General features: G+C 42.7%; 1 protein-coding gene across 1 annotated transcript; it reads left to right on the forward strand.

Moving 5' to 3' along the window:
* Positions 1–5,305: 5,305 nt before the first annotated feature.
* Positions 5,306–9,195, forward strand: LOC129698543 (gamma-crystallin S-1-like; the record flags this gene model as incomplete). The annotated part of the gene is made up of 2 exons (XM_055637623.1): positions 5,306–5,575; positions 8,920–9,195. Coding segments are annotated over 2 exons (546 nt in total), but the record flags the coding sequence as incomplete, so codon positions are not given.
* Positions 9,196–11,301: the final 2,106 nt, after the last annotated feature.

The following is an 11,301-nucleotide window of genomic DNA, read 5'->3' on the forward strand; positions in this document are numbered from 1 at the left end:
CGACTTATACTCGCAGCTTGGTCGACACGAGGTTGTAGGAGGTCTTTGTAACTCTCCTTCATGCTCGAGAGTGGTCTCCGCATACTCAAGGCCTCAGTTAGGTCGTGGTGTTTTTTTCAAATGCCCGCGAGTAAAAATAGGTCGCCATGGAAAAAAAATCTATACTTTTTTTACTCGTATGTTTAGTCGCAGTAGGTTGTAGTACGTCGGCATGTTAGTTGTAGGTAAGCAAGGGTAGTCAAAGGTAGTCAAAGGTGGTTGTAGATAGTCTTCATCAAGGGAGGTCGAAGGAGATCGAAGGAGGTAGTCATCACTCTCCAATATTCGGTGTCCAATTTTTCCGAAGTTAGTCGTAGCTAGTCGTAGCTAGTCGAAGCTAGGCTTCAACGTAGTCAAAGGAGGTCTTCTACATTGCCAATTAGGTCGCCCAAGTGGGACAGCCCCTTAAGGCCACTGAATGGTCCTCTCATCAGCTAGAGTGCAGTCCTTACTGCCTGTGCCACGCGACAGTGAGAGTAGGAATGGAGCGAGGTGGAGGATAAATGTGTGGCTGAAGGACTGGTGCAGTGGGCAGGGATTCAAGTTTCTGGATCATTGGAACCTCTTTTGGGGAAGGTGCGACCTGTACAAAAAGGACGGGTTGCACTTGAAACCGAGGGGGACCAATATCCTGGCGGGGAGATTTGCAAAGGCTACTGGGGAGACTTTAAACTAGAATGGTTTGGGGGGAGGGACTCAAATAGAGAAAGCTAGTAGACAGTGTGTGAGGCAGGAGGCAGAGAAGGGAAGCACTCAGACCCAACATGTAGGGGGGAAAGATGTGTGAGCAGAGAGACAGAGGGGTGTAAAATGAGGGAAGAAGCAATAAGTAGCAAGGTGAAAAGTAAAAGTGGTAGGCAGACAAATCCAGGGCAAAAATCAAAAAGGGCCACTTTTCAACACAATTGTATAAGGGGTAAGAGTGTTGTAAAACAAGCCTGAAGGCTTTGTGTCTCAATGCAAGGAGCATTCGTAATAAGGATGTTGAATGTGTAGATAGCTATTAATGACTATGATATAGTTGGGATCACGGAGACATGGCTCCAGGGTAACCAAGGCTGGGAGCTGAACATCCAGGGATATTCAATATTCAGGAGGGATAGACAGAAAGGAAAAGGGGGTGGGGTAGCGTTGCTGGTTAGAGAGGAGATTAATTAGATTCAGATTCAGATCAGATTCAACTTTAAATGTCATTGTCAGTGTACAGTACAGAGACAACGAAATGCAGTATGCAATATTAACGCAATAGAATGTAAGGACATTAGCTTGGAGGATGTGGAATTGATATGGGTAGAGCTGCGAAACATTAAGGGGCAGAAAACATTAGTGGGAGTTGTGTACAGGCAACCTAACAGTAGTAGTGGATTTGGGGATGGCATCAAACAGGAAATTAGAAATGTGTGCAACAAAGGTAAAACAGGTATAATGGGTGACTTCAATCTACATATAGATTGGGTGAATCAAATTGGCAGGGGTGCTGAGAAAGAGGATTTCTTGGAATGTATGCGGGATAGTTTTCTAAACCAACATGTAGAGGAACCAACGAGAGAGCAGGCTATTCTAGACTGGGTATTGAGTAATGAGGAAGGGTTAGTTAGCAGTCTTGTTGTGCGTGGCCCCTTGGGCAAGGGTGACCATAATATGGTTGAGTTCTTCATTAGGATTGAGAGTTACATAATTAACTCAGATACAATGGTTCTGAACTTAAAAAAAGGTAACTTTGAGGGTATGAGACATGAATTGGCCAAGATAGACTGGCAATTGATTCTTAAAGAATTGACGGTGGATATGCAATGGAAGGCATTTAAAGGCTGCATGGATGAACTACAACAATTGTTCATCCCAGTTTGGAAAAATAATAAATCAGGTTCGATCTATAAGTGACTCAACCACCAGACTGCGCCACAATACCTTCCATATCAATGTCTCTGATGTCTTCCTTTTCCTTTAACTGTGGGGGTCACCCCTCCACCATATCAATAAGGCTCATAACTACATCCGTTTGTGAATAAGGGCAGGATTCCCTTAGTCCGCAAGCCTTCATATTCTTTCTTCTTCTTCTTCTTTCATGTGGCCTGCACAGCCTAAAGTTGTTGGACAACTTGTTCTATTTGATCTTCCATTTGTTTTGTTTTTTTGTTTTTTTTGTTTTTTTTGTTTATTTTATTAGAAGTTAATACAGTACAAAACAGTACAGTGGAAACTAATTTTAGGTGCCAACTATGTCATACCGTAATCCATTCTATGTACAACCTCTAGTTTTATGTTATGAGAAGGAAGTAAGCAAGACAAGAAAAAGAAAACAATAGAAAGAGGAAAAAGTAGAAAAATAGATGGTAGAGAGTAGAAAAGCATGAAGTGTGTATATAAAAAATAAAAAAGAAAGAGAGAAAGTGGAAAGTAGAAATAGAAGAGGCCACTTAAAAGAGAATTTTTCAAATCTTTATTCGGAGATGTAGATCTATCCGCGTCATGAACTGAAATCAGCAATCTTTACGGTACCGCTGCATCACATGATTCCAAAAAGTCGATGAAAGGAGACCAACTCCTTAAGAATTGGTCATATTTATCTATTAGTCGGAGTCTCATTTCTTCAAGGCGTGCTATGTCCATCATATTCCTAATCCACATTTTAACAGTTGGTATGGTTGTATTTTTCCAAAACGTAAGTATCAATTTCTTTCCAATTATTAACCCATAATTTAAAAAAACATTTTGATCTTTATTTAAATTGGTATCTTCTCCTATTATTCCAAATATAATATATTCCATTTTGGGCTCTATTCTTGACTTGAAAAGCTTTGTAAATATATCAAATATATCACTCCAAACTTTATTCAACTTTGTACATCCTACAAATGAATGTGTTATATTAGCGTTTTGAAACAAACATTTATCGCATCTGGGAGAGACGTTTGGATAAAATTTATTCAATCTTCCATTTGTGCACGTCGAGTTGATTGCATTAGTCGAAACAGGGCGGACCACGTGAAGGTTGCAATCTTCCACCCCAGCTCATTCTTCACAGTTTCTGGAGCTTTCAATGTGATGCCACCAGCAGGCACATCTTCCCCTTACTTCCCCTTTCAGAATCCTATGCCACTCCATGGTTCTCTCCTTCACTCCAGCAACACCTACTCCCCTTCTTACTGCACCTTTTCATGCAACTGCAAGAGATGCAGTGCCTATCCACCGACCTATTCTCTTCCCAATACCCTGGGACCCAAACACTCTTTCCATGTGAGACAGTAAATCGCCTTCACTCCTTCCAACCTAGTGTGTTATACTTGCTGCTCACAATGTGGTTTTTCAGTTTAGTTTGGAGATACAGCGCGGGAACAGGTCCTTTGGCCCACCGAGTCCACAAGAAAACAGCGATCCCCGCACATTAAAACAAGGCTATACACACTAGGGACAATTTACACTTATACCAAGCCGATTATCATATAAGCATGTATGTCCTAGGGGTGTGTGAGGAAACTGACGATTTCAGAGAAAATCCACGCAGGTCATGGGGAGAACGTAAAACTCCGTACAGACAGCACCCGTAGTTGGGATCGAACTCGGGTCTCCAGCGCTGTAGGTGCTGTAAGGCAGCAACTCTACTGCCACACTTCCCTGCATGCTCTTCCCAGCATTTTTAAAGCAGGCTTCCAGTTGCCTCTCTTTTTAATTCTCGATTCCATTCTCAGTCTGACTTCTGTGTTTGGCCTCCTACACAGCTCCAACAAAGCACAGTGCAGGCTAAAGGATCCAAAACGCATCTTCCGAGTTGGGATATTAACACAAAAAAACATACTCAGCGGTTTCAGATAACCAGCCTGTCCAGTTTATATCATGTCTGGCCATTGCCCCTGATCTGCTGAGAATTTCAAGATTTTCTACCTTGAATTCAGATTTTCAACATTTGCAGTTTTATTTGTTTTCTGATCATGTGTATTTTCATTTAATTTTTGAATAAATTCTTAACTCACAATGTGGACCCTTGACAACAGTGTCCAAATGTAACAAAGTGACCACCATGTAAAACACCTCCATTCTGTCTGCAAAACAAGACTGCACGGGTGGAGCCTGTTGCTATAATTCTCTGAAGATAGACACACAAATCTGGAGGAACAGCAGGACAGGCAGCATCTCTGGCGAAAAGGAATGGGTGACGTTTCGGGTCGAGACCCTTCTTCAGACCATTCTCCATGAAGCTCACCAGGTCTACGTCCTCAGCCAATTTTCACTGTGCCAGTTAGGTTGACAATGAGGTCAAGGAATAGCATGTCATCAAAGACACTACAGCCTTCTAGACTTTGCACATAGTTCAACAGTGTCAAATAACAATTCCCTACTACAACGTCTCCAGACTCATGTTTTGTTTTAGCAAAGTGTTCTGAGAATTGGGTATTGACCTGAGCCATTAACCAAGTGTGCCCTTCACCAGTTACTGATGTTAATTTAATAAAAAATATGGAATACATTGCCAGAGAAAATAAACACAATCAGGGTTTATTGACCTTTGGGAGTGTATAAGAAGGAACTACCAATGCTGATTTAAACCGAAGAGAGACACAAAATGCTGGAGTAACTCAGCGGGACAGGCAGCATCTCTGGAGAGAATGAAATGGGTGGCGTTTTGCGTCGAGAAATGTCTGAAGTTTCTGAAGGGTCTGAAGAAGAGTCTCGACCCTAAACGTCACCCATTCCATCTCTCCAGAGATGCTGCCTGTCCCACTGAGTTAGTCCAGTGTTTTGCGTCTATCCATGGTATTGTATGCAGTACATGCTGCATGCAAGTGTAAGGTGCATTGGGATTAAGACATCTTTGATATCCAGGACAAAGTCACATTTCATCTTCTGTAAAAGATAAGTAATAAAAAAGTGGTAATAAAGCCATGAATAGGCTGACCAATGGATGCACCTTCAGCACTTGTTCATGAACATTTGGCCCAGAACAATTAAACAGCATCAAAGCAGAATGAAAAAGAAAGAGGTCATCTATAAACCTGAATCAGGCGGCTTTGTCTGCCGTGCTGGAAGGTTTTATTCTAACTTTGTCTTTTTGCTGATATATACTACTGAAACCATTAGAATAACAAAGGTATTTCCTACGGTGGCATTTTGGTTCAGCGTATAAATACCCTGCTGAATGAGGCAGTGTTGTATACAGGTGGGATTCCATACTGAAGCTCAAAATGGGAAAGGCAAGGCAGCCCCCGTGTTTTCAGAATTTGCAAATAATGTTTCAACCGGATGAAAAATAATAACTCACCTGTTTAATTCCCCACAGATCATCTTCTACGAGGACAGGAACTTCCAGGGTCGGCACTATGAGTGCAGCACCGACTGTGCCGACCTGTCCCCTTACTTCAGCCGCTGTAACTCCATCCGTGTGGAGAGTGACTGGTGGGTGGCGTACGAGAGACCCAACTACATGGGGTACCAGTATGTCCTGAACAGGGGGGAGTATCCTGACTACCAGCGCTGGATGGGATTCAACGACTGTGTCAAGTCATGCCGCAGTTACCCTCAGGTGCGTGGAAAACACGTAAATTTTAATTTACTGTAACTCCTTTTTGTTAGGAACTGTTAACAATGTTCTTTCTTTGAGATTTGTAACCTATTTTTTTATATAATATTAAGATTTTTATTGTTCTTCATTTTTTCTGTCATTCATGACAATCCACACTTTAATCTTCCTGCTTTGTGCTATTTCAAGTTTGAAACGAAACATGAAACAGCAGGCTTTGCTAAAACACTTCTTGCTTCTTAAATGGAGCTTCTCTTCTGAAGAAGGGTCTCGACCCGAAACATCACCTATTCCTTTTCTCCAGAGATGCTGCCTGTCCCGCTGAGTTATTCCAGCTTTTTGTGTCTATCTTCGGTTTAAACCGCCAACTGCAGTTCCTTCCTGCACACTTCTCTTTAAAAGCTACACAAAAGTTTATTGTTTTCATGTGGAGTTTTCTAAGTTGAGGCAGATTTAACCAGTGGGGATGGCACTTACCTTGGCATGGACAGTACTGAGTGGGTTTGCACTCTTCTCATCTACATGCAGAGTTGCAAATATTGTCCGACAAATCCTATTTATGAAGGGCTTTTAGAATTAGAAAGTGTTGAAATTATTTGCTGGTAATGGCATCATTACCTTTGCCCTACCCAACCCTTGTGCACATTCTGCTTGGAACTAAATCAAAACTTCTATTCACAAAATAGATCATATAGCAGATTCAATTCAATTCAATTCAATTCAATTCAACTTTAATGTCATCGCACAAATACAAGTATGAGTACAACGAAATGCAGTTTTGCGTCAGTCCGTAGTAGTTGTGCATAAAGAAAGAAAAAAAATAGAAAGAGAGAAGATACAGAATAATCAAAAAATACAGAATAATTAAACAATGGGGACGGAGGGACCGGAGAAATCTATCGTCGGGACTCCGAGTTCAGCAATGTGATTGTGTTATTGTAGAAGCTGTTCCTCATCCTACTAGTACGTGACCTGAGGCTCCTGTACCGCCTCCCTGATGGGAGGAGGGCAAACAGTCCATGGTTGGGGTGTGAGGGGTCTTTGATGATCTTCCCAGCCCGTCTCAATGCATTTAGTTGTCTCTGTACTGTACACTGACAATGACAATTAAAATTGAATCTGAATCTGAAAAAAAATTGAATCTGAATCTCAGACTCCGTTTTCGGTGGAGGGCATCCATGGCAGGGAGCGGGGCACCGATGATGTGCTGCGCGGTTTTCACCACCCGTTGTAGTGCCTTCCTGTCCGCAGCAGTGCAGCTGCTGTACCATACCGTGAAGCAGGTGGTCAGGATACTCTCTATGGTACAGCGGTAAAAGTTGGTCAGGATCCGGGGGGACAGGTGGGCTTTCTTGAGCCTCCTCAGGAAGTAAAGGCGCTGCTGTGCCTTTTTGATCAGCTTGGAGGTGTTGAGGGACCAGGCCAAATCCTCCGAGATATGTACTCCGAGGAATTTATAGCTGGAGACGCGCTCCACCTCAGTCCCGTTTATATGGATGGGGGTATGACTGCCTCCTCTGGTCTGCCTGAAGTCAACAATAATCTCCTTCGTCTTCTTGGAGTTGAGGACGAGGTTATTGTTGGCACACCAGGCTGTCAGGTGCTGGATCTCCTCCATGTAGGCTGACTCATCGTTGTCGCTGATCAGTCCTACCACCGTGGCACCCTCCAATTCCCAAGATAATATTGGAATACATGTCCTTCCCAGATTATGAATGCCTGATTTATGTACAGCCCCTATATATGGATGTGTACAGGAGTGTTGAGGAGTGTTACAGCGCACAACACAACATAGAAACGTAGAAAATAGGTGCAGGAGTAGACCATTTGGCCCTTCGAGCCAGCACGGCGGCAGTGACCATGTCTGATCATCCAAATTCGGTACCCCGTTTCTGCTTTCTCCCCATATCCCTTGATACCGTTAGCCCTAAGAGGTATATCTAACTCTCTCTCGAATACATCAGAATACAACTCAGTGTTGAGGAGACCAGTGTGTTGGATGTGCTGAAAGTGGCTGGGCTAGAAGCTTCCAGTACTTGCTGGAAATTTGTTTGACAGCAATATCATGAAGGTTGAATTAACCACCCTAGTTGCCCTTGGTTGGCCTATGTTGTCTTTAAATATATTACCTGATGTGAACTGTTGCATTGTGATTGCTCCCGCTCCTAACATGCACAGTAGAGAGCATATTGACTGATTGCATCATTGCCTGGTTCGGCAACTTGAATGTCCAGGAGCGGAAAAGACTGCAAAAAGTTGTGACCACTGCCCAGTCCATCACTGGCTCTGACCTCCCCACCATCAAAGGGATTTACCAGAGTCGTTGACTCAAAAAGGTAGCCAACATCATCAGAGAGCAACACCACCCTGACCACTCACTCATTTCACCACTGCCATTGGGAAAAAGGTACAGGAGCAGGAAAACTATAACGACCAGGTTTAGGAACAGCTTCTTCCCTACAGCCATCAGGACTATTATGCACTACAACCTCATATCGGCTCTGAACTACAATAGACTATTATTATTATTGTTGCACTGTTCTGTTTGTGGGTATGTTGTGAGTATGTGTACATATACACACTGGGCTTTGCTTTTCTCTCTCTCGTTTGTCATATTATACTATGTTTGCATATTCTGTTGTGCTGCAGCAAGTAAGATTGTCATTGTTCTATCTGGGACACATGACAATAAAACACTCGTGACTCATGACTCATGATTGATCATTTAAAGCTAGAATAAGTCATTTATTTCTATATTCGATTTTGGGATACCTTTCTTCATACCTTGGTTCGGCAATGAAAGCTTCCATTTTTTTCTGAAAGCTCGCCAAAGCATTTTCAAATATTTTGACATTACAAGCTGAGACCCGTTAATAGTATTTCTAGAAATACTATTTTATTTTATTTATTTTTTTTTTAATTAGAAGTTAATACAGTACAAAACAGTACAGTGGAACCTAATTTTAGTTGGCACCTAAAATTAGGTTCCACTGTACTGTTTTGTACTGTATTAACTTCTAATAACATTTAAAAAAAAAAAAAAAAATAGTATTTCTAGTTGTAATCTTGCCGATAATCTACGCACTATTGAGAAAACAATTATGGTTTCTAACGTTTTGAGTTTTTTTTCAATTTTATCTTAGAGGTTTCGCGTTTAATAAATTAATAATAATCCATTGTCAAATTCAACTTAGCCTTTATCTTCATCGATGTATCATTAATCTGAAGTATCCACTTATTGAATGCTCTTGGGCTAAGATCTCACCTGCAATTGCAATAACCTAATGGAGGTAGATACATTAATGAGCATAAAAAAATATATATTTTGCTGAATGCTTTGATTTGTTATCTTTCTATTCCAGAACCGAGGAGGCAACTACAGGATGAAGATTTACGAGAGGCCTGACTTTGGAGGACAGATGATGGAATTCATGGACGACTGTCCCTCCGTCTACGATCGTTTCCGTAACCGTGACATTCACTCCTGCCACGTGATGGATGGTCACTGGATCTTCTATGAACAAGCCAACTACAAAGGCCGACAGTACTTCATGAGACCAGGGGAGTACAGGAAATACAATGACTGGGGCGGCTACAACTCCACCATCGGGTCTTTCAGGCGCATGAGGGACTTCTAGATTGTTGCTGAAAATATGAATTTGTCATGTTGAATCATTTCTGAAAAAAAAATAAAATGCTACTCCCTTGATTTTATTTTGGTAATCGCCTCATTTATAACTCGATTTCCATGAAAAGTGGTGAAAATGATAATCCTAATAGGAAGTTGCATATCCTGCCAGATAGATTATGCTTCCTGCCACCCATTTCATACCCCCCTCTCCTCCATTTCAATGGCCGCATTGGTCACGGGTGTGTAATTAAATCTGAATTACACCTTTCAGAGGGGAATTGTATTTGTTTAGTTTAGATTATAGACACGTGTACTTTTTGTTTGCCTACTACCCAGCCATAAAAACATAGAAACATAGAAAATAGGGCAGGAGTAGGCCATTTGGCCCTTCGAGCCTGCACCGCCATTCAATATGATCATGGCTGATCATCCAACTCAGTATCCCGTACCTGCCTTCTCTCCATACCCCTTGATCCCTTTATCCACAAGGGCCACATCTAACTCCCTCTTAAATATAGCCAATGAACTAGCCTCAACTAGCTTCTGAGAATTCCACAGATTCACCACTCTGTGTGAAAAATGTTTTTCCCATCTCGGTCCTAAAAGACTTCCCCCCTTATCGTTAAAGTGTGACCCCTTGTTCTGGACTTCCCCAACATCGGGAATAATCTTCCTGCATCTAGCCTGTACAACCCCTTGAGAATTTTGTAAGTTTTGATAAGATCCCCCCCTCAATCTTCTAAATTCTAGCGAGTACAAGCCGAGTCTATCCAGTCTTTCTTCATATGAAAGTCCTGCCATCCCAGGAATCAGTCTGGTGAACCTTCTCTGTCCCTCTATGGCAAGAATGTCTTTCCTCAGATTAGGAGACCAAAACTGTATGCAATACTCCAGGTGTGGTCTCACCAAGACCCTGTGCAACTGCAGTAGAACCTCCCTGGCCCTATACTCAAATCCTCCCTGCTCCTATACTCAAATCAAGTCATGCTACTTAGTCATATGACCCAGCCGTGCTACCCAGCCATGCTACCCAGTCATGCTACCCAGGAAGGATGGGAGCTTAAGAAAGGTGGCATTGCCAGGCAGTGGGAGTTCTCAGAACAGAACCAACCTGCACATGAATGATGTCGCTGAACTCTACTTGGATCCACGGTCGGTCACAGGTTGATCAGCATCTCCGACCAGTTTCAGGTGGTGTAGAGATCCAGAATAAACTGCATGAAGGGTGAGTCCATGCTCTTTGGCAACTGGCCGGACTGATCTTCCGTGCACTTCCTGTCAGAGTGGCGCAGCGGTAGAATTGCTGCAATACATGAACACAGTCAAGCTGCCCACAGTGCACGGATAAAGGGTAGGATAAGGGTAAGATATTTAGTGCAAGATATGGCATTGAAGTCCGACTACAGTTCAAATGTCTCCAATGGATAGATGGGAGGTCAGGACCACACGCTAGCTGATGGGAGGATGGTTCAGTCACCTGATAACAGCTGGGAAGAAACTGTCACTGATTCTGGAGGTGCACGTTTTCAAACTTCTGTACCTCTTGCCTGAGGGGAGAAGATGGGGTGACTGGGGTGAGGCCGGCGCTTGATTATGTTTGCGGCCTTGCTGAGATAGCGTGGAATGTAGGTGGAGTCAATGGAGGGGAGGTTGGTTTATGGTCTGGGCTACATCCACAAGTCTCTGCAATTTCTTGCGGAATGGAGCTGTTCTCAATTGTGATGCACCCCGAATAAATTATTTCCACGGCGCATCTATAGAAGTTGGTGAGAGTTGTAGGGGACATGCTGTACTTCCCAAGCCCTCTGCGTAAGCAGAGGCGTTGATGAGCTTTCTTGAATGCATGGTGGTTCTTGATGTGATGCAGTGAAAGTATGTGTGTGTGCACACCCACATCCTTGTGTTTTTGGATAGTTTTTGAGGGAGTCTATACATCTACTTGTCAAAAAACCCTCACCATTGACATTGTAGTCAGTGTCATAAACTGGGCATCTGAGCTAACGTAATTCTATCCTTTGACCATCATCAACACAGTCAAAGGTTCTACTGAACTGCAGACTGTTCTGGCAAAATGTCTGGCAAGACTCCCTGAAAAAGGGTATCATCATCACCC

This window comes from Leucoraja erinacea, chromosome 7 (assembly GCF_028641065.1).
Source record: "Leucoraja erinacea ecotype New England chromosome 7, Leri_hhj_1, whole genome shotgun sequence".
In the NCBI taxonomy this organism is placed as follows: Eukaryota; Metazoa; Chordata; class Chondrichthyes; order Rajiformes; family Rajidae; genus Leucoraja; species Leucoraja erinaceus.